This window comes from Theropithecus gelada, chromosome 7a, assembly GCF_003255815.1.
Source record: "Theropithecus gelada isolate Dixy chromosome 7a, Tgel_1.0, whole genome shotgun sequence".
NCBI classification, from domain to species: domain Eukaryota; kingdom Metazoa; phylum Chordata; class Mammalia; order Primates; family Cercopithecidae; genus Theropithecus; species Theropithecus gelada.
Window position 1 is genome coordinate 17,154,535 of NC_037674.1, and position 23,810 is coordinate 17,178,344.

At 42.0% G+C, this 23,810-nt stretch overlaps 2 protein-coding genes across 7 annotated transcripts in view; both read left to right on the forward strand.

Annotated features, from left to right (window-relative positions):
- The window catches only part of MGA (MGA, MAX dimerization protein), a 106,776-nt gene extending 95,451 nt beyond the window's left edge, over positions 1 to 11,325 (forward strand). For 2 of the 3 annotated variants that reach the window (XM_025390742.1, XM_025390744.1), the window contains 5 exons: positions 2,257 to 2,463; positions 3,715 to 3,826; positions 4,104 to 4,337; positions 6,231 to 6,407; positions 7,382 to 11,325. In XM_025390742.1, coding sequence (XP_025246527.1) covers positions 2,257 to 2,463; positions 3,715 to 3,826; positions 4,104 to 4,337; positions 6,231 to 6,407; positions 7,382 to 8,658 — 2,007 coding nt within the window. In that variant the 3' untranslated portion in view covers positions 8,659 to 11,325. The remainder of the gene's footprint in view (positions 1 to 2,256; positions 2,464 to 3,714; positions 3,827 to 4,103; positions 4,338 to 6,230; positions 6,408 to 7,381) is intronic. The other variant, XM_025390743.1, reaches the window with a different exon arrangement.
- A 4,233-nt stretch (positions 11,326 to 15,558) lies between these two features.
- Positions 15,559 to 23,810, forward strand: part of MAPKBP1 (mitogen-activated protein kinase binding protein 1) — a 52,835-nt gene continuing 44,583 nt past the window's right edge. For 3 of the 4 annotated variants that reach the window (XM_025390745.1, XM_025390746.1, XM_025390749.1), the window contains exons 1-2: positions 15,559 to 15,704; positions 16,254 to 16,476. In XM_025390745.1, coding sequence (XP_025246530.1) covers positions 16,363 to 16,476 — 114 coding nt within the window. In that variant the 5' untranslated portion in view covers positions 15,559 to 15,704; positions 16,254 to 16,362. The remainder of the gene's footprint in view (positions 15,705 to 16,253; positions 16,477 to 23,810) is intronic. The other variant, XM_025390747.1, reaches the window with a different exon arrangement.

Here is a 23,810-nt window from a genome sequence, read left to right on the forward strand (position 1 = left end):
TATATGTGCTTATTTGAAAACTGTTCTTGTAATGGTTTGATGTAAAACAAGCTGCCATTCTTTCTTGCCTGGGCTCATGATTTTCAGTGATTTAAAAAACTATCCTCTGCAAAATGGCTAGCAGTTCAGGGATCCATGAAACAATAAACCTTTAATTTTCTTAATCTTTTTGGTATATATCATAGTAACATAATTAAGCAGGGTTTTCTGTTTTTCCTAACCAACAGTAGGCATGGAGGAGAGTTTGGTTTGTTTAAATTGTTTTCCACTTGTTTTTTTATCTTACTTTAAAAGATTAAAAAAAGTCAATGATGGCTTGGGTTGAAGTAGAGGGTGGCATTTGGTTCCTTTAAAAAATCATAGTACAGTTTGGTTTTGATCTGATTTGGGGACTCACGATACAACGTATTTGCATGGTTGTAATTATTTGCATATATCATTATATTTGGCTTTTAAAAATTTATTCTGAAGCATTTTTCAGATATAACAGGAATTTTCATAATAGCTTATTTACGTAATCCATTGTTTTGTACCCAAATAATTATATGCAAATTCTTGCTTCACTTTGCTATATTTAATGTGTATATTGCCTTTCTTTCTGTCTTGTTGGCTCTTTTATTCTCCCATTCTATCTTAATGCATAATAGGTTTAACTTTAGAAAGGCAGTGGCTTTTCCATGAGAGTTTTTGGGTACTGTCAGAGTTATGATTAAGCAAACAGTGTCAGAAAAAGAGACAATTAGAAACGTCAGAGGGAAAAAACACAAAACCAAGAAACTGCACAGGACAGGAAATATTATTCACTTTGTATGAGTAGTGTTTATAATATCATAATAGTTAATGTTGATATTTTTCAAAAAAAGTTTATAACCTATAATTAAAATATAGAAGACTTAATTTCAGTCTTGAAAAATGTGAGAATACATATGACAAATTGGGAGGTGAGAGAGGGAAGAAGAAATAAAGGGAAGGATACAGGTGCTGATACCTTCATTTTACAAAGTAGAAAGGCAAGATAGATTGTTTATTCTTGACGAAATAAGAAATTAAGGTAGAATTCAAGTTGCTAAGGGATCAGTAGAACAACTAAAAGTAGTGATGTAACTATATTGGAATGATAAGGTGGTATAAGACATGAGAGTGATATGAGCTCAATCCTCTTCTGCATAGCAAGAAGGCAGTAGATAGCATTGAAAATAGAAAAAAAATAAGCTTATGTTACTATTTTTGGTTTAGGATATAGATTTAAGAACTAGAAGAAGCTGCTAAAAGAATTAAAAAGTGATTGTTTCTGAGGATCCAGGTACAAGTTCAAGGCATAGTTGCTTTTCATTATCAGCGTGTGTGTGTGTGTGTGTGTGTGTGTGTGTGTGTGTGTGTACAAGTTCAGGGCATAGTTGCTTTTCATTATAAGCGTGTGTGTGTGTGTGTGTGTGTAGATGAAGTCTTACTGTGTTGCCTGTGTTAGTCTCAAACTCTTGTCCTTAAGTGATCCCCTACCTCGGCCTCCAAAAGTGCTGGAAATTACAGATTTCAGCCACTGTGCCTGGCCAGCCTCTTCATATATTTTAAGTCCTATAAACAAAGATTGTAATGGAATAAATAAGATAGAGAAAGGAGGCCTTAAGCCTTTCTGAGGATCAAGAAGGACTTTCCTGAAAAAGTTTGAGTTTGAAGTGTTAAGTTTTAAATGTTATGGAGGTTTAGGTAAGAGGTGGGGATAAGTAATCTAGGTACAGGTAAAAAGCCTGTGTAATGGCAGGGAGGTGTGGGATTGTGTAGCATGTCTTGGGAATTTCTAGCAGATAGGAATGGTTGGAGAGAAAGGGGATTTAGAAGAGTGGCAGTTGATTCTTTACCAGATTGAGGAGGATCTTACAGTATTTTTTGAAAAACAGTTAATGTAATTTGTATCATGAAAACAAGTTTTAGTAATATAATAAATTACATAAGTAAGCGCTTTCAGATCTTCTACGCCTGTAACATACACAATTTCTTCCTTGTTTGAAAATCACTGAAATTTGAACTAAGAGCTGGTAAGATCACTTCAGCATGCATTAGAAATTATACTATTGGCATTGTAAGAGTTAGATTTGAAGGAAAGATAGACTGGTAGTAAGATGACCAATTGAGAGGCTGTTACAACAGTCCAGACAAAAGGTAATGGGTGCCTGAAATAGGGCAGTGTCATTTGGAACAGAATAAGAGGGCCAATTACACGTTCAAGATGTTTAGGAGGCAATCTTGTTTGAACAGGCTCCACCAATTCCTCTAAAACTGAAGCCTGATTACTGGAGTGACAAACTACAGAAAGAAGCAGAAGCGTTTGCTTATTATCGCCGGACACACACTGCCAATGAGCGGCGGCGGCGTGGTGAAATGAGAGATCTCTTTGAGAAATTAAAGATCACATTGGGATTACTTCATTCTTCCAAGGTTTCTAAAAGTCTCATTCTTACTCGAGTAAGTGTTCTGTGTAAATGACAATAAGAGCTTGACTAAGAGATTCTTACTGGTGCTATGAGAAAGAGAATCCACTGACATATATAAGGAACATTGAAATAGAGCTACTTAAATGTAACAGTTGAATATGGACTACTGAATGCCCAATAAATCCCTTAGGGGGAAAATCATTATGCTAAGTCACAGGAGCTTTTCATTGAAAGTCAGGTTCTTTTTTTTTGTTTTTGTTTTTTGTTTTTTGTTTTGAGATGGAGTTTTGCTCTTGTTGCCTAGGCTGGAGTACAATGGCACGATCTTGGCTCACCGCAACCTCTGCCTCATGGGTTGAAGTGATTCTCCTACCTCAGCCTTCCAAGTAGCTGGGATTTCAGGCATGCACCACCACACCTGGCTAATTTTGTATTTTTAGTAGATCAGTAGTAAAGTTTGTATTTTTGTATTTTTATTAGAGACAGGGTTTCTCTATGTTGGTCAAGCTGGTCTCGAGCTCCCGACCTCCAGTAATCTGCCCACCTCTGCCTCCCAAAGTGCTGGGATTACAGGCATGAGCCACCACACCCAGCCGAAAGTCAGGTTCTTAAATGGGCACAGCTCTCCTTTCTTCAGATAGAGTCAGAAACTCTGGTTAGCCATGTTGACCATGAGACGTAAAGAATGTCTCTTTACGTTGGTGTTCTTGATAGCACTTAGTACAGGTTATCACAGTGTAAAGCATAGCATAAGTGATATTTTAATATGCTTAACAGTTGACAGTCATTTTAAAAGAAAATCTGAAATATTCAAGGGAGCAGAAGTTTTAACTTTGCGTGTAGAATATCTAAAGTATTTCATTTAAATTGTTCTTAAGTAGAAGCTGGAAGAGGACAAGATAAGCAGTCATATCCCTCTAGAGCAAAGTTATTTCAGCCAGATTTTGGTTAGACTAGAAGATGATCTTGAAGTTGATTATTAAAATCTAAGCAGAGCACAAGTGTTTTGTATCTCCTTGCAGTAGTGGAATACCTACTACCATTCAGTGATGCTCTTTGGAAATAATCATGGTCACGTTCCTTAAAAGTGTAAGCCAGAAACCCTCTTACAGTTTAACAAAAAATAATTTCTGAAACATCAACAATTGTTAATGGAATTTTAAAATTCTCTTAAGATGTTAGATTAAGTTGTTTTTTTTTTCATTAGAGAATTGTGTAGACCTTACCTGTGTTTAAAGAAAGAGTGAATCAATTTTCAATAATACCACTATTTCTATTCTAGGCCTTCAGTGAAATTCAGGGACTAACAGATCAGGCAGACAAATTGATAGGACAGAAAAATCTCCTGACTCGAAAAAGGAATATTCTCATACGGAAAGTATCGTCTCTTTCAGGTGAGATAAATAAATAATCTCTGGTAAAGAACATAATTATAGCTTCAGCAAGGAGAAATCCTCAGTAGATCTTTCAGACACTTAATTGAAAGCTTGACTCCCACAGTTCACAGCACAGTTATCCTCTGACTGGGTGGGTTGTTTCTTGTGAATTGTAATCACCTTACTTTCCATAGTTTTTGGGAATATTGTTAAAGCGACTAGATTTCCGTTGACTCTGTTTCTCATTATGTGGGGTAATGCAGAAAGTACTAATGTATTGTCTGTCAACCTATAGGTAAGACAGAAGAAGTGGTCCTGAAGAAGCTAGAGTATATTTATGCAAAACAGCAAGCACTAGAGGCACAAAAAAGAAAAAAGAAGATGGGATCAGATGAGTTTGACATGTCTCCCAGAATTAGCAAACAGCAGGAAGGATCTTCTACATCATCTGTAGATCTTGGACAGATGTTTATAAATAACAGGAGGGGGAAACCTTTGATTCTTTCCAGAAAAAAAGACCAGGCTACAGGTAGGAGGGAGATTCTTTGCTTTCCTTAATGTAGATTTGTATCAGTTGACTTTACTGGACTGACCATCTTCTCTTGTCCACATTTTTAGTTTTGTTTTTTTTTGTTGTTGTTTTGTTTTTTGTTTTTGAGACAGCTCTGTCACCTAGGCTGCAGTGCAGTGACGTGATCTTAGCTCACTGCAACCTCCACCTCCCTGGTTCAAGCGATTATCCTGCCTCAGCCTCTTGAGTAGCTAGAACTACAGCGTGCACCACCATGCCCAGCTAATTTTTTTAATTTTTAGTAGAGATGGGATTTTGCCCTGTTGGCCAGGCTAGTCTCGAACTCTTGACCTCAAGTGATCCACCCACCTCGGCCTCCCAAAGTGCTGGGATTACAGGCATGAGCCACCACACCGAGCCCACAGTTTTAGTTTTAATTAAATGAATTAAAGATGGGTTGTATAAAAAATAGAATATTAGCTACATTAGATTTTGGTTTCTGGTTGTAATACGCACTCATGCAAATCCTGAAAAGTTACCAGTCCTGGTAACATATTAGTCTATAGTCATGTATTTTTAATGAGTAGTTTTTTAAACTTAATCTTTTCAGACTTTATACTTCGTGATTTCCCTACAGTTCTGCTGATGGGTTTAATAAGTTGGGTCTAGCTGAGACCAATAAATGGGAAATTTTTTGTAAAATTTAATTTTGTCAAATCAGGCTCTATTTTTCATCAGATCACTTACTAATACATTGCTATTAAGAAACAGTAGGCCAGGCACGGTGGCTTATGCCTTTAATCCCAGAACTTTGGGAGGCTGAGGTTGACAGATCACTTGAGGTCGGGAGTTTGAGACTAGCCTGACCAACATGGAGAAGCCTTGTCTCTACTAAAAATACAAAATTAGCCAGGTGTGGTGGTGCATGCCTGTAATCTCAGCTACTTAGGAGGCTGAGGCAGGAGAATCGCTTGAACCCTGAAGGTGGAGTGTGAGGTTGTGGTGAGCTGAGATCGTGCCATTGCATTCCAGCCTGGGCAACAAGGGCAAAATTCTGTCTCAAAAGAAAAATTAAAAAAAAGCCAAAGCCAAAGTAAATTGGTCTTAAATTCTTATTACCATCTTGATTTTGGAAGTAAAGCTGTATTGATTTTATGTGTTACTTATATTCTTAGAGAATGGTATATCTGGCTGGGCACGGTGGCTCATGCCTGTAATCCCACCACTCAGGGAGGCAGAGGCAGGAGAATTGCACTCAGGAGTTTGAGACCAGCCTTGGGCAACATGGTGAAACCCTGTATCTACTAAAAATACCAAAATTAGCCGGGTGTGGTGGTGCACACCTGTAGTCCCAGCTACTTGGGAGGCCGAGGCAGGAGAGTCACTTGAACCTGGGTGGTGGAGGCTGCAGTGAGCCGAGATCACACCACTGTACTCCAGCCTGTGCGACAGAGTGAGACTCCATCTCAAAAAAAAAAAAAAAAGGTATATTCTTTTTTACTCTTTGGATGTTTGGATAGCCCAGTGTATGAGCCAGAAAAATCTGGTGTGGGTGTTTTGTTTTGTTTTGAGACAGGGCCTCACTCTGTAGCTCAGGCCGGAATGCAGTGTCTCGCTTGCAGCCTTGACCTCCTGGGCTCAAGCAATTCTCCCACCTTAGCCTTCCTAGTAGCTGGGACCACAGGTGCACACCACCACACCTGCTTAATTAAAAAAAAATTTTCTTGTAGTGATGGAGATGGGGTCTCACCGTGTTGCCCAGGCTGGTCTTGAAGTCCTGGGATCAAGTGATCTGCCTGCCTCAGCCTCCCAAAGTGCTGGGATTAGAGGCATGAGCCACATAAATCCCACCTAGTCACACCTAGCTGTGACTGCCTTTTATCTGTAACTAATTTCTGATCTTTCTTGCAGAAAATACCTCACCCTCGAACACTCCACACACCTCTGCCAATCTTGTGATGACTCCACAAGGGCAATTGCTCACCCTAAAAGGTCCCCTATTCTCAGGACCAGTGGTAACTGTTTCTCCTGATCTCTTAGAATCTGATCTTAAGCCTCAAGTTGCCAGTAGTGCTGTGGCTCTACCAGGTACGTCGTAAGTGTTGTCCTCTATGGGAAGTGATAAAGTTATCTCTAGCATCTCACAGTGACCAAGGAAGGCTTTGGATGTGTTCTGTAATGAAAAAGAGCTATTCCGTTGGCATTTACCTTGGTAAGAGGTGGCCCTATTTTTAGAACATATTTGGCTTGAGTTACGGTACTGTTTGGTGTGTTTTACACCTGGTATTGAGCACCATTTTGTGAACTCTAGTAATTTCTAAGAGGAAGAATAAAAAAGATGTCAGAGGGAAAGGAAGATGTTAAATAATCACGGTCTTAGGTCTTGGTGTTAATAAGTATTTGTCAGTTTCTTGTGGTACTCAGAGATGATAACACTCCTGCATTACGAACCTCATTCACTTTGAGCACTACTCTGTTTTGGGGCAAAGGGTAAAGTTGAAAGAGAATTCTCACTTGGGTGATTAGGTGATAAAGGTAAAAGGGTCTCTTTAGTAATATTAGGTAAAAGGTAAGGGTCTATTAAGGTAAAAGTGTCTCTTTAGTAATATGAAGATCCTCATTAGTTTATTGCTATTGCCAGCCAAAATTCCTTGTCTCTACCTCTTGCCAGACTCACTCTGGAGGACTCATCTTTTCCTGGTTCCCATGCTGCCTCTAGGGCTTCATTTTCTGTGCTAAGTAGCAGTTAATTGGGTGAACAGAATCAAGATGTATTTCTGCCTTAGGACAAGAATTAACTTGGGGGAGCATTTCTATAAAATAATTAAATGGAACTTTAAAAAATGGTGGAAAGAGCCTTTTGGTTGGATTTTAGTTGAGTTTTTTCTTATTGGTTAGGTCAGTAATTTGAAGAACTGATACTTCTTTCATCTTGATAAAAGTAGAGTGCTGAATTTAGACTACAACTCCCTAAGATGGTCATATGGTATGACAGAGAGAGAGAGAGATGCTAACTCTGTAGATCTAAATGAATTTTTCTTTTTTTAATTTTTGTTTTTCAGAAAACGACGACTTATTTATGATGCCACGAATTGTTAATGTGACATCATTGGCCACAGAGGGAGGTTTGGTAGATATGGGTGGCAGCAAATATCCTCATGAAGTTCCTGATGGCAAGCCATCTGACCATCTGAAAGACACCGTCAGGAATGAAGATAATTCCTTAGAGGATAAGAGTAGAATCTCTTCCAGAGGAAACAGAGATGGCAGAGTGATGTTGGGTCCAACGCAGGTTTTTCTGGCAAACAAAGATTCTGGTTATCCACAAATAGTTGATGTTTCCAGTATGCAGAAAGCACAAGAGTTCTTACCTAAAAAGATTTCTGGTGATATGAGAGGGATTCAGTATAAATGGAAAGAGAGTGAATCAAGAGGGGAGAGAGTGAAGTCAAAGGAGTCTTCATTTCATAAATTAAAGATGAAAGATCTCAAGGACTCAAGCATAGAGATGGAACTGAGGAAAGTAACATCAGCTATAGAGGAAGCAGCTCTTGATTCCAGTGAACTGCTAACTAACATGGAAGATGAGGATGATACTGATGAGACACTGACTTCACTGCTCAATGAAATTGCCTTCCTTAATCAACAACTAAATGATGACTCTGTTAGCCTGGCTGAACTACCCAGCTCTATGGATACAGAGTTCCCAGGGGATGCTCGGCGGGCTTTTATCAGTAAGGTTACTTCTGGAAACAGAGCAGCTTTCCAGGTTGAGCACTTGGGAACTGGTTTGAAAGAGTTGCCTGATGTTCAAGGGGAGAGTGACTCTATCAGTCCCCTCCTCTTGCACTTGGAAGATGATGACTTTTCTGAGAATGAAAAACAACTTGCAGAACCAGCCTCTGAACCAGATGTCCTTAAGATTGTTATTGACTCTGAAATGAAGGATTCCCTCCTTTCCAACAAAAAAGCTATTGATGGAGGGAAGAATACTTCTGGCCTCCTTGCAGAGTCTGAAAGTGTGTCCTCACCCCCCACCCTACACATGAAGACTGGCCTGGAGAACAGCAACAGCACAGATACTTTGTGGAGGCCTATGCCAAAGTTGGCCCCTCTAGGTTTAAAAGTAGCTAATCCTTCCAGTGATGCAGATGGTCAGAGTCTCAAGGTGATGCCTTGTTTGGCACCTATAGCTGCCAAAGTTGGGTCAGTTGGACACAAAATGAACTTAACAGGGAATGACCCGGAAGGCCGGGAAAGCAAGGTGATGCCTACATTGGCACCTGTTGTGGCTAAATTGGGCAACTCGGGGGCCTCACCAAGTTCTGCAGGGAAATGAACTTACTTGTCCTTAAGCAGAAGCCAGGCTGTGAGGGGAAACTGATCTCACCTCCTTTCTCTGCAGGCATCTGTTTGTTTGTGTCTTGGAACTTGGATCCTTGACTTGGATGATGCAGTGGATAATGATGGGAGAAAGGGGGTAGGGTGCTGACCCTGGTATTAAGAAGTACTCTGAAATTCTGATCATGTTAAAATGTGTTACCTCACTTGTGGTGCTGGGTCCCCTCATCCTCTCTAAGAAGATGTGATCCATTACTGAACACGAGGTGCCCCTCTTACCCAAGGAATTTATAACAGGACTCTGGCTCCACAGTGATTTCTAGTTCTTCCCCCACAAGCGAAAGAGCTGTTTGCAACTTTGGAGTTGCTGTGGACTGAACTGTAGCTTGTAGCTGTTGAATTAAGTCTGAAATCTAAGGAATGTGATGGACTTGTGCAAAGGGATCCAGAAGAGATACTTTTTAGTTAATGTTTCAAGAATAGGGAGAGAGAGGATGTGTACCATGGAATACCAAAGTGAAGGACTTTGTGTCATTCAGCAAAATTTTCTTTTTTCATATCCCAAGTAGCTCCCATTCCCTCACCTTTTCAATCAGAATTAACAAATTCAAGCCTTCGGTAAAGTAGGGATGCTTTTAACTTTTACTATTAAGTTAAATATTTTGAGATCTTAAAAAAATAGTAGTTCTCCCTTATTATTTTTATGGGCATTGAAAAGCTCATTTTGCAGTACCAGGGATTTTTACTGGGAATATATATTTTGGAGGTAGGCATAGAGGGAGCCCTACCCCTTCCACAAATTACGTCACTCAAGAGACGGCTAAAATAAAATGCATTATCCCCCCAGACCAGAGACAGTGGCCAAAATAAAAAATCATGGGGCTGGAAATTTCCCAAATCAAACCAGCCTCCTGGTGCTTGAAGGTTTCATTCACTATTACCTGCACAGGATGTAAAGAAAAGTCACAGTAGGCACTCTTTACCAGGGAAATAAGGCAGTATTTGAATCACAAGATATATTTTTTATCTGCAACCATGGATTCAATGATGTGTAGAGCTTTTTCACTCATTAGCTGTCAGGATATGAAGGACTGACAGTCTGTAAAGATATTTATATTTTTGTATAGTTGTTTTCATAGATTTCTCAAAGGCTGAAGTTTTCAACCTAGAAGATGAGATTTGTATTGAGTATAGAAATGATGTTTCCTATCTAGTTTGTAAATAATCATGGTGCACTTGAGGGGTCTCTTGGAAACTCCTGGGGGCAAGAATCACTATTCTGAAACTGTATAGACTGGGATTTAGCTGCTGCATTTTGCCTTTCTTAAATAATTATATTTTGGAATGTAACCCCTGTTCTGTCTTCATTGACAGGATTTGCTTGTGTTGTTACAACACTAACACAAGAGCTTCCAGTGCCTGGGCCGTGCCTAGGTGATGCTATTTCTTCTATATCTCCTGTCTTGTTTATCCCAAATCCCACTCAGTGTATCTTCAGACCTAGGTTGTGAGACCAACTTTGGATTGGATCTAGCCAGTGAATTATTATTTCCATGGTTGGTTCCCTGTTAACTCTGGTAATCAACAGATTGAAAACGGTGGAAGAACTTCCTCTGCAAATTGCAGTGGGAGCAAATTCTTGTTGGTTTTGTGCTGCTTGCCTTTCTAGATCTGCTCATCAGCACTTAACCTTCCCTCCTCTAAAGGTTACTAAAGAAGCTTGAAGTAGGTAAAGAGTGCTCCTCAGCTTCTCATTATCCTTCCACTCTTTACCCAGCAGATTTCATTCAATGCCTTAGCCAAGGAATCCAGCACCTGTCTCCCCTGCTAATAATTGTCCTTAGAGATGCTAGTACTTTAATTCAGGTATAGCAGTTTCCCATTATTTTCTTGCTTGTCTTTTCCCTACATTTCCTCCTGATTTCCCAAGGCTCTTTTTGTGGCTTTTGAGGGTCAGCCAAGGAGCAGGCAAGTGAGTGAACAATCCTCAGGAAAAGAAGGACCATTTTAGCTTAACACTTCCTTTTTTTTTTTTTTTTTTTTAAAGAAGAAAATAGGTAAATAGGTAATGATTCTTGATTGGAGATACTTCACTCTTGATGAGAGTTGTATGAAGATGGAAATGAGGGATGATTCCAGGCGTTTTAGGGGGAAGGCTGCAGATACCATTCTAACCCCCAAGATACTGTGTTCTCAAGACCTCTTAGAGCTAGGTGTTGTCAGGGATAATTTGAGGAGGGCTTAGTCTTCAGAACAATCCTGCAGTCTTGACAGAAATCTAAAATCTCCAAAAACTCCTACCCTTTAACCTTACCCTAGGGGGAACTGATCTATGAATATTACATGTGTGATTATGAAAGGTGAAGTTGAGTGAGAGGAGTTGAGGAATGTGGAAGACAGTGAGCTCTCACCCTAACACTATAAGAAGCATGATCTCAGTAGACCAATAATTCGCCTTTTTATACATCTGTAAATAAATGGAATGTTTTTAAGAATATAATTATGTCAGATTTAGCATTTTCTTTTATATATTAAATATATATATCTTTCCTTTTCTGCTTTCGAAAAGTGACTATTTTTTTAGAAATCTAAGAACAGAAGTTTGGTGATTGAAAGGTAGAATATATAAACCTGAAATAAATCAGTTAAAATAATTAAAGCAGAACTTGGTGTTGGGAGGTTTGTGCCAACTTGGAGTAGAGAAATCTAATTCCCTAAGACATATTCGAGAGAGCTGCCACTGAAGTGGTTTTATCATAGGAATCCTTTCCTTTTCTCAAAGTTTCTGATATGCCATTTGGGGGAGGTTTTTGGTATTCTAATCCTTGTAGCATGTTTTACATGGAGGCTTCAAAATTGTGTGCAACCTGATGGCAAGTATTTGTTTTAGAAGTCATTCTAAAATCATTCTAGTGTCAGTATGAGCAAGGCAGTTTACCTGTTAACCTTGGGGAGTAAAGGTACACAAACACAGTCTTAGTGGTAAAGGACAGTAGGTGTTCTTAAGGGAGGATATGTTAAAGGGTTTGACAGTTAACAAAAATGTTTAAAGGAATCCTTTAGACATCCAACTACTCTTAATCTATTAAGGTCACTAACAGATCAAGTCCAGTTATATAAGCTTCATACAAGTTGTTCACTTTGTGTAATTTTATAGTAAATGCAGTAGTTTTTTCCTGGAATTATGAAATCCCTGATGCTAGGCTCTTCCAAAGTTTGAAAATGTTTTGAACACACAAGAAAGACAATCCGTGTTATTTTGGGTTTAGTGGTTTAGATAATTTTTTTTCTTTTTCTTTTCCTTTTTTTTTTTTGAGACGGAGTCGCCCAGGCTAGAGTGCAGTGGTGCGATCTCGGCTGACTGCAAGCTCCGCCTCCTGGGTTGATGCCATTCTCCTGCCTCAGCCTCCCGACTAGCTGGGACTACAGGCGCCCGCCACCACGCCTGGCTAATTTTTTTTTATTTTTAGTAGAGACGGGGTTTAACCGTGTTAGCCAGGATGGTCTCAATCTCCTGATCTTGTGATCCGCCTGGCTCGGCCTCCCAAAGTGTTGGGATTACAGGCGTGAGCCTCCGTGCCTGGCCTACTAATGAAATTTTACATGGACACAAATATCTAGGTGCAGAGAAAATTAAGGCTAAGATACTCAGACTCACTGCCAGTTGGAGGAAAAAAATCAGTTAAAATGCATTTTTTTGGAATAGAGGGAAATAATTTGGTAAGTACAACTTTTTATTTGAGGCATAGCTAATATTACATGACTGAGCTGCTCTTACACATAAGTGTTGAGTAGAATAGTGATGGTAGTGCATTAAGAGGATGGGAAGACTATGGGATGAGTTGGAAATTTTGAGACAAATCTAAACTCTACTAATTTCTATTGTAAACTGCTGGTAGAAAAGATAGGAAAGCAGTCTTGAAAGTATGGTTTTGAGATCCATTCTGTTTCCAACTGCAATCATTGGTCTCAGCTGTTGCACAGTGCCTTGCATGTAAAGGTGCTCAATAAATATTTGAATTGATGAGCAAATGTTTAGCCTGTTTCCCAGGATCTTATAATTGTACCATATTTGCATGTTATGCCTAGGGTGAATTTTAAAATTTGATCTAATGAGTATAGTGCTAAACAGAACTATATAACATCTATTCCCAGACATCTAGAATTTCAGAAGCTGGCAAACACTATGTATAGATGTTTAGGACATATAAAAGCAGAATAAAGTGTTAAATAGTGTATGGATGATGAAATACGAAGAGTTAACTGCATTTTGGAGGATTGGGATTGCAAGTAGAGTCTTGCGTCACTTAATGATGGGGATATGTTCTGAGAAATGCAGCTTGGGTGGTTTTGTTCTGCAAACATCATAGAGTAGACTGTTCGTAGAGTAGACTGTACTTACACAAACCTAGATAGTGTCGCTTAACCACACACTTAGGCTATGTTGCTCCTAGGCTACAAATCTGTACAGCATGTTACTGCACTGAATATCATAGGCAGTTTTAACACATGGTAAGTGTGTGTCTACACATAGGAAAGGTACAGTAAAAATATGGTATTATAATTTAATGGGATCATGTGGTCATTGAAATGTATACAATGGCTGTAAATCTGAGTGGAGAAAAGTGAATAATGCTTCTGTTCACATTAGACCTGGGACTGTTATTTTCTGAGGAATTCATGAAGAATGGGAATAGCCTATAGCCTATTTCTATATTGGTATCTCAAAGGCAGCATAGTACCTAGACAATAAAAGTTGGACTGAATTGTGAAGAATTGAAAATGTGTGGGCCGGGCGTGGTGGCTCACACCTGTAATCCCAGCACTTTGGGAGGCCAAGGCGGGCAGATCGTGAGCCGGAGATTGAGACCTCCTGGCCAACATGGTGAAACCCTGTCTTTACTAAAAATACAAAAATTAACTGGGCATGGTGGCGCGTGCCTGTAATCCCAGCTACTTGGGAGGCTGAGGCAGGAGGATGGCTTGAACCCGGGAGTCGGAGATTGCAGTGAGCTGAGATCACCACTGCACTCCAGCCTGGCGACAGAGTGAGGCTCTGTTTAAAAAAAAAAAATGTGGCTTTGGCCTAAGACAGAAAGTACCCAGGTTTCAGACTTAAGAAATCCTCATTACACTGCTTTCAGTTGTTTTTCATGAAAGAAATGACCAATGATACTTCGTAAACCATTTACCTGGCCATGAGTGATTAGGTGAGAAAACCGTTAGTGGACACCAGAATGATCTGGAGAGGATTAGGGGTGGCTCTGGGCACATTTTTACTCTAGTTTAATGCGTGGAGATGGCAGCTGCTGTGGTCTGCAGCATGCAAGTAAAGACACCAGGTGGCACCATTTATTAGCTTTTACTCCCATGGAGAGGTTGCATCATGTAACTAGCAAGAGGTTGAGGGAACCAACTATCTCTTGCATATTGTAGGTAATGGTTCTTGCCTTCTTCCTCCAGACTTGGGAAATAAATGTGAAAATCGTATTTTATGTTTCATAATATTTGCAGTTGCATGGTTGAAGGGAAGAAGGCCACATGTTATTGCCAGTTGGTCTTCCAGGAGATGACATCCATCATCTCCATGTCAACTTGTGAGCTTTACAAATCTCATTTTTAGTATGTGGCTACAGTATACACAAGCACATATGTGCTTTGCCACTTGGCTGTACAAGGCTCACCATTGTACACAAGCAATGAGTTTAGGGGTTCTTCCCTCTTGCTATCACATGTCTTCTCCACAGGGCTGCAAAAGATCTGGGTAGGGTGAGACAGATAGACCAGTGTAGTATTCCCTTGGGTCCCTTGTCTTTGGCTTAGGCTTTTTCATAAGGTATAATATTTTCTTAGAGGTTCTTCCCTCTTGCAGACACATGTCATCTCCACAGGGATTCAAAAGATCTGGATAGGGTGAGACGGACACACCAGTGTACTATTCCCTTGGGGCCCAAGTCTCTGGGTTAGGCTTTTTCATAATTTCTTATGGTAGTAAGTGGAGAATACAGAGGAAATATATATTTCATGTAACATTTCCGTGTATTCCCTCTGCCTCCCCCGACATGAGTTAGAAAAACTACCCCTCGATCTAGTATCAGCAAGCTCAACAGTGACCTCAGCAAGGAACAGCCCTAGAGAAAAGGATTCACAAGTAAATGGAACGAGGAAAGATCTGGAGCAACGAAGTGCTGCTGGTCAGCTTTAGCTGAGGAAGCACAGTGGGACGTCGGAGGCTAAAGAAACCATGAAACCTGCAGTATTATTAACATAGCACATTCACTTGTCTTCTCTTGCCCCCGCACGCCCAAAGCTCTGTTCGAGGCCACCCTTTCCCCTTTCATAATGACCAATCAGGTTGCCCAGTGCAAAAACACTATTAAATTCTTAGCTATTAAATTGCGTTATTCAGAATAATCCTTTCCACGTTGAGTCTACGTGCCGTACTGGCTGCGAGCAGAAACTACTTCAGGCGCTTTAAATCTCAGCACTTGTGGTCGCTGGGAGCAGAGCTCTTAGGCTGTAGCTCAGTCTTGTAATTCTGAGCTACGAGTTTCAGCTACGGTCCCTCGGGCCTATCAAATGGCAACCTTAACACTCTGGAGGCGTGGTTATCGTCTTGGGGCTCTGGGAAGTGCAGTTACATGGGGGACCAGGCCTGATAATACCATAAAAGGCTTGGTTCTCTCAATTCTGAAGCCATGTTCTGTTGACCTTCCTCTAAAAGCGGTACCCGCAATTGTGCGGATTCAGTGGTTCTCTAGTCCCAAGCCGTCTGCTTCCTGGGCCCTTTCATTGGCTCCGCCCCCGTAAATCTTGCTCGTCCACTCTGGAAGCGCTCTCCTGACTACAGGCCGCGCCCCTCGCATCGGCTCCGCCCACCTGGCGCGCAGCTTGGCCCAGGCGGTAGTTCGCGTTTTGAGCCGATCGTGCCACCATAGCTCCTGCTGCTGCTTCTACCGCTGCCGCTACAGCGGCGGAGCTGAAATTGCCGAACGCGATGCCCGAGGGCGCTGTGAGCGGGGTGGCCCTCGCTCGCCGAGGCTGGTGAGGCTGGCCCGAACGGGGGCGCTGACGAGTAGCAGGGGCCTCAGAGGCGGGTGAAAGATAAAGGTCCAAAGCCGCTGTGGAGGGCGGAGAGCGAGCTCTGGAGGATAGGGAGTGGGGGAGGGAGGCTCCCGTGGCAGAAAGAGTTGTGGGCTGCGGCGAGCCCCGCCGCGCCGAGTCCCCACCCGCGCTAGCGCAGGTGTCCAGGCCTGCGGAAATCCCTGGTGGTCTCGGCGGCCTCCTCCGTTGGACTCTACAGTTGCCATGGGAGCAGTTGGGCATTAACGGGAACCAGATCGTCCACGAGACCAACTAGGTCCCATCCATCTCGCCAGTTAAACGCCTCTGGCGGGCGTGGGCCTGGCATTTCTTAGTGGCTTAGGATTTCCCCCCTTTTTCGTGAGCCTTTCCTTCCGACGTTGCAAGAAACTGTGCAGGGCTAGAAGGTGGGGGTGAGGAAAATGGTGAGAGCAATACCCAGAGGTAAAAACTGCAGACTTCGCTAGGCAGAAGGTAAGACACTGTTATACTTGGCTTCTGCCATCTCAGGTCAGTGAGAGGGCATATTGGGAAGCCCTGTGGAGTGGGAAGACAGTGCCGCTGTTGAGACAAGACCCAGGACTGTGCCGGGGACTGTCCCAAGGGGTTCCTCGTCATAATGGCTGTGGAAGGGTCAACCATTACCAGCCGGATCAAGAATCTGTTGAGATCTCCATCCATCAAACTGCGCAGGAATAAGGCAGGAAACCGACGAGAGGACCTCAGCTCCAAGGTGAGTCGTGTTGGGAGCCACCTCTTTCCAAACCCACCCTCTCCTGCTCAATGTTCCTCGTTAACCTTCCTGTTTCTTGGGAAAGATAACTAGAAGCTCTTGTTTACTCTAAAGGATCACATGTGATCTGTGCAGGCAATTTAGGTTGAAGGAAAAAGCAGCAGGGGTGGGCATGCTGAGATTCATCCATGAGAAGAGGTGAATAGTAGGAAGGCCACCTGGGTTCAATTGAGGCCTCACTATACACTAAGCATGTGCTTGGGAAGCCGGTTGATATGCTATGACTCAGTTTCCCTTCTTGGGAAAGGACAGTAGGAACACATACCTTGTGAAGGGCTAAGGTGTGACTAATGTAGCTGCAGGTGTTAATGTAACAGCTGGGGTTATGTAAGACTGTAGTGGCAGAAAGAAATAGCTAAAACACCTAGTCAGAGTTACTGGCTTGGTAATTGCTCTTGCCTAGGGTCAAAACAAATTTTTTTTGGCCCTTCAAGAGGCTAACTGGAGCATCTTGGCTTCTTAGGAATGATAACATGCAAGAAGCCAGATATCTGTCAGCAAAAAGTTCTGGATGGCCCTTGAGCATTGCTTATCTCATTCACTATATGCCAAGAGCCACATGCCACTCAGCTGCAGATGATCCTCAGAGGCAAAGTTCCTTTCCATCCCTTCACTTGTCTGGGTTTTGGTCCTTATGCTTTCTTCAACTAAATAAACCCCACAACTTTGGGAACCCAGAAGTAGACTACATTTGTTTAATCACTTGAGACCAGGGCTTTATTCCCACAGGATCAGATCAGATTTTGTGTCTTATTAGTAGCCTGTAAACACAATAGCCTTGTGAGGTACGAGGTTGTTACTGGGAGAGGCATTTGAGACCACAGCATTGTATTGCTTTGCCTGTATCTCTTCAGTGATGAGTAAATCCCATGAGGAATGATTTAGAATGCCACTGTACAACTGGCAGGGTTCTGGGAGGACTTAGTTCAGCCCTGTATTCATTAGCAGAACCTGGAGTAGGTTTGGTAAGAAGGTGAACAACTTTCCTGTATATTTCAGCAGAAGTTGTGTTGAATCACAGTTTGCTACAAGGTTTTGTGATCGGTGGACATTGTGACCCTTCCAAGGTCTCTTATTCATCATTGTTTCTATTCTCCTGAGGCAGGCAAATAAGCCTGAAATGTAGAAATTGTTTTAGATATGACTCTGTTCATTCTTAATACTGCAAGTGCTCTTATTCTTGGCTGGTAACTTGGCAGTGATCAGCACTGTTAGAACAATCTTCTCAAATCTTTGGCCTCTTTTTCTGGCCAGGAGTGGTGTATGTAGTAGAAATGTATAATAAGAGTTTAGCCTTCATTGTTAATTCTTACTGTAATTTTGGTCTGGAATCCAGAAAGTATGTTGCCATTCTTTAAGACTTCCAATATCACCCATTATTAATGCATTTAACAAGTGTTTATTGAGTGCCTGTTAAGTGTGCAATCAGTTATGGGTAAAACATTACCCTTGCCATCAAAGAGCTTATGGCTAGTCAGACATGTAAACAATTAAAACACAGTGTGGTTAAGTGCTGCTCTAGAAGTATGTGTACGTTGTTAATGGAAGCACAGGGGAGGCAACCTAACTCAGTTTAGAGGAATTAGGAAAGGCTTCACAGGCTGGTCATGGTGGCTCACCCCTGTAATCTCAGCACTTTGGGGGGCCAAGGCGGGTGGGTCACTATGTCAGGAGTTCGAGACCAGCATGGTCAAGATGGGGAAACCTGGTCTCTACTAAAAATACAAAAATTAGCCAGGCGTGGTGGTGCACGCCTGTAATCCCAGCTACTTGGGAGGCTGAGGCAGGAGAATTGCTCGAACCCAGGAGTCCGAGGTTGCAGTGAGCTGAGATCCCGCCAGTACACTCTAGCCTGCATAACAGAGCAAAACTCTATCTCAAAAAAAAAAAAGGAAAGGCTTCATAGAGGAAGGGATGCTTGAACTGTGAGTCCTAAGGCAGGTGGAGAAGAGCTCTCCAGGAAAATAGTGGAAAAGGGGCATCCCTGGCAAGACCATTTACCCATTCCCTGTTTAAAATAGGAATTCAGTGCTTCAGACTGCTTTAGATGGCTTTGTCTGTCCTGAAGCTGTGTATGAAATACTTAGCTGAAGTTGAATGACCCTTGAATCAGCAAAATGACTGGTGCATATCTTTAGCACCCAAGAGGCGTAGCTGTCTTTGTGTGCCCAGGACCCTAGAGATGCCAGACTCCCCACACTCCTTAGTAAAAGGTCTCTACCTAAGATTATTCTAAAAGCCTGCCTTGTGATTACTCTAGTGTATTAAGCTCTGTGGACCAGGCGTATTAAGCTCTGTGAGTTGCTCTAATATGTGGTGGCTGTGGGTAATCAGGATAAAAGGAAATTTGTGATTCATGGATAGCTAATTCTCAAATAAAATTTGAAGACAAAAAGGCACACGCCCCTTTTGGGGGGCAAAGAAGGAAATGTCAGAAACCCTTTATGCAGCTCTTACTTCAGATTGCCTCCTGCTTTGAATTATACTATTGTTTCTATCTAAAGTAGCCTTCTCCTTTACACCAAATTCTACACTTATTTTTAGGTCCAATTCTGTATTTATCAGAGCCACAGGGCTTTCTGTGACTAGCCCCCGACCTTGAAACCAATATCTTATTGTTGTTTTATGTATGTCTTCATTTCCTAAGGATCGGGGTCATGTTCATTATTTCCTTTACATCACACCGTTTAGGACAGTGTAAAATAGGCAGTAAGTACTTAAAAAAAAAAAGAATAATTTAAAGATGTCAAATATAGTGCGGGATAAACTTGGACATCTAGGTGAATAAAATAATCAGGACGAATTTATGACCTCTTTAGAAGAGAAATCAAAACTAGGATTAATGAAAAGGTGACAAAGAAGTAGAGATGCAACCTAATTAGGTGTGAAGGACGTAAGAGAGAAGAAGTCCACATATGTAGAAAGCAGTGCTCTAGTAAAGGGTTCTTAATTCAGGAGAAACCTAGTTAAAAAATATGGCTAAACTCTGGTGTGCGAGAGCCAGTGGAGGTGGAGATTTAAGTTACAGCAAAGAGAGTAGATGAGTGCTGAGATTTTCATTAAGCTTTTTCGAAGGGAGGGAAGTCTCTTCAGTGGAGTACATTGGAAAAGACTGATTTAAAGTTTTATATTAAATCAGCTTAGTCTTGGTGAAGTGTGACTTGAAGTTACCAGTAAAGCCCCAAGTTCAGATCCTGTAGACATGTCAATTCCTGCCTCTCATCTCTAAGTTGGGGTGTGTTTTCCTTAAGAAGCAAATGTGTGTGATCTTGGTAGCTAACCCTCCTCCTCTTAGAAGTTTCTGAAAGATTTTTATGTGGAGGGAGCTGGGCTTGTTTTCAAGGACAAAGGACAGAAATGGACCGAAGCCCAGCAGGCAAGATTTAAGTTAGGGTTACAAAAGGATTGTCTGCGCTGGAGGGTTGCTAGATTTTTAAAAAGTAACCGAAGGAGGTATTGAGATCTTCCTCCTTAAGAGCCATTAATCTGATCTAGGTTATATTATTCCTTCTGGAAACAATGGGTAAGATGACTTTCTTCTAGTTGTGTTTTTTAAATTGTAAATCTAATTCTTCTTTCTCTATTTTTGTCTCCAAGTTTTTTTCCTGTATAGTTGTGTAGTGGTACTTCGAGCTTGAGCCACCACGCCCAGCCAGTTATTTTTGTTTTTTGTAGAGACAGAGTCTCACTCTGTGGCCCAGGCTGGTCTCGAACTCCAGGCCTCAAGGGATCCTCCTGCCGCAGCCTCTCAAAGTGCTGGGATTACAGCCATGAACCACCATGCCCAGCTCCTGCCTTACTTTCTGAGTAGCTGGGACTAGCGGTGCTCGCCTCTGTGCCAGGCTCCAGGGAACATGCTCTGAGCTCTCCACATAGAATAGATGACTAAGAGTGGATGTCGCTGTGGCCAGCAGCTATGCCCCTCATCACCCTTTGTGAATGACCTTGGTCAAGCTCTTGTTGAATTTTCTGTCTCAGATCTCTTGAAATAAGGCTTGTGAAGTGTCTTGAGATCCTCACAACAGGTGGTATACAATGAAAAATGTCAGTGTTCTCCTAGTTTTGTTTCTTTGATCTCCATTTCATTCCTCCTTCCTGCCTGCAGCTGCCCTCAGCCTTCAAAGTGATTCTCATTGGAGAGAGAGGATGCATCTCTCCCTGGACCCAATACCTCTTCCTTTACTGTCTAAAAATAGCCCAGCCTCTTCAGGCTAGGAGTTGTCTTTCGAAACCTCTTCTCACCTACTTGGCCTCACTCATTTCAGAGTGGAACAGCACTGCTGCTTTCCAAGTTTTTCTCTCTTCCAGTTTGCAATTTAGGGCAGGTTCCCCTCTTGGATTTGAGTCAATGTCTTATTTCCTGCTGGTATTTTGAATGTCTTCCATTTGTCACCTGTGTATTTTCATTTCTTGACTAGTGAAAAAACAGGTAGAAATGAGGCTTTGGCCTGACCTCTGTGACCTCCGCACCAACCCCCTGATCTGAAGTTGGGCTTGATGCTGTTATCACTGACCCTTTGTTTGGAGAAAACAGTCCAGGGCTTGAAATTGGGGCTATGTTTATTCAAACTAAGCTTCTATGAGCACATGGTCTGCCCCACTCATCCTCAGAGTATCTGTTGGTTTTACTTCATGTTCAGACTGCAGTGTTGTTAAAGAAATAAAGCTACAGTGTTTTCAGAAGGATTTGCTATGTTATACTTCACATTCCCACTGTTGCAGGCTAAGCCTCTCCTCTGGGCTCCATTGTTTAGTGCAGGACAAAGCCAGGTTTTCTGGCAGCTTCCTTTTCATAGCAATTCTCAGTAGAGGTATAGAATGAGACCTGCCCACCTTCTTGGGTGTTTATTACCCCATTTGTGGATTTTACTTTAACTTCTGTTACCTTTAAAAAAAAAAAAAAAAAAGGTGGGTGAGGAAGGCAAGAAATAAAAGTGAGTATGACAGCCAGACTGGGTAGTGTGGATTTTTAGCGTTGATATTTTTGAATGTCTAGATTTTCCAAATCAATCCTTCCTTTCAACAGGTAGAGCAGCAGGTCCAGTGCTTCTTCATTGGTCACATTATTTTCCTCTGGTTTTGAAGGATACTTTACAGAAGAATGAGTTTACAGTATGGATAGCTCCTTCTAGATTTCTAGGGAGTAAATTCCCCCCTCTCATTTTATCATAATGTTTGCAATGCTTTCTTTTCCCCCCCCCCCCCCTTTTTTTCTTTTTTTGAGACAGAGTCTCGCTCTGTCACCCAGGCTGAAGTGCAGTGGTGTGATCTCAGCTCACTGCAACCTCCACCTCCCAGGTTCAAGTGATTCTCTTGCTTCAGCCTCCCAAGTAGCTGGGATTACAGGCATGTGCCACCATGCCCGGCTACTTTTTGTATATTTGGTAGAGACAGGGTTTCAACACGCTGGCCAGGCTGGTCTCGAACTCCTGACCTCAAGTGATCTGCCCACCTCGGCCTCCAAAAGTGTGCAGTGCTTTTTTTGGTTGCTTCCGTATTCTGTAAAACAATCCTGTGTTTTTTGTTTTTTGTTTTGTTTTGTTTTTTTCTTGCTGGGATTTTAAAGTTTATATGCCTTATCTCTCCCCCTCAAACTGAAATGAAGCTAAAGATATTTTCCTTTCCTTGCTATGCTGGGCATGGTGGTGCACACCTATAGCCCCAGCATCTTAGGAGGCTGAGGCAGGATAATCGCTTGAGCCCAGGAGTTTGAGGCTACAGTGAGCTGTGATGGCACCACTGTATTCCAGCCTGGGCAACAGAGTGAGACCCTGTCTTAAAAACAAACAAAAAACTCTGCCCCTCTGTTTATAATTGATATTTTAATTTACTTGAAGATTTTAGAACAACCCTTTCTGAAACCATATGACTGATTTTTTTTTTTTCCCGCTTTGCCAAATGTTCTTTTGGAGAAATCCTGAGAAGAGAGTTTCTTTGGTGGTTCAGGATTTGAGCATTGCTCCTTATTCATCACAGTTCTAATCAGCCTTTGAGACCCATCTTCCTTTAGTGCCTCTTCTGGTCCTTTCTTCATAAGTTTGGCTGATGCTGTTATAGGTGCTAGCACTTAAGAAAACAAGACTTAAAAAAATTATGAAATACAGGCCAGGCATGGTGGCTCACGCCTGTAATCCCAGCACTTTGGGAGGCCGAGGCGGGCAGATCATGAGGTCAGGAGATCGAGACCATCCTGGCTAACATGGTGAAACCCCGTCTCTACTAAAAATAAAAAAATTTAGCCGGGCGTGGTGGTGGGTGCCTGTAGTCCCAGCTGCTTGGGAGGCTGAGGCAGGAGAACAGCGTGAACCCGGGAGGTGGAGCTTGCAGTGAGCCGAGATCGCGCCACTGCACTCCAGCCTGGGAGACAGCGAGGCTCCGTCTTAAGAAAATATATATATATGAAATACAACAGACATTAAGAGAGTGTACAGATACAACATTGTATTATAAATAATGATAAATGATTCCCCTGTGTAACCACAGCCTAAGTGAAAAAATAGAACAATGGTAAAGGTATTGGCAGTTTCTGAGGGATGTGATGTGAATGGTGTCATCAGGGTGGGTGAGGATGTACTAGGCCTGTGCTAGGCATTTTACATATACTATCTTATTCGAGTTTTACAGAACTCTACCATAGATAGTATTACCACCCCATTTTGTAGTTAAGAAAACAAATGATAAGAGAGGTCAGGTGAGTAGCTGGTAGTTACACAGCCAGTGAGTGGCTAAGCAAGAATTCAAATAGAGGCTTTCTGAACTCCAGGGCCCACACTTAATCTTTATTCTGCATTCCTCCCAAGGAGCCTTCATGTGCACAGCATGGCGCTGACTGAAGAAGTGTGCCTAGTATTGCCATAGCCAAAGGGCACATCCTGCACTCAGCTTAGAAAAAGGGGCAGTTCCCAAAGGGGGGCGGGGACAGCTGTCTTTCCAACATTCCTTATAAAAGTCAATTTAATGCATTTCTCAGACTATTATTTTAGATCCATCACTCAGTAACCCTTGTCCATCTGTATCCTTACTCCTCTTCCCACCTCCAGCTCCATATTTCCTGAACTGTTGTTCCTGCTTGTTCTTGTTAGCAACTGTGCAACCTTGGTTCTGTGGGTATGTGAATGTCAAGTTGGCAGGGTGAAGCTGCGTGATTCCTGATGACCAGAAGCCACAAGCAGTTGCTGCTTCTCTCTTGGGGTTGGTTGGGGAGTAAAGGGCAGACCCACGGATGCCTTGGTTGTTTTTGCGTGTGGGTATCACGGGGCTTCAAACTTGTGCTC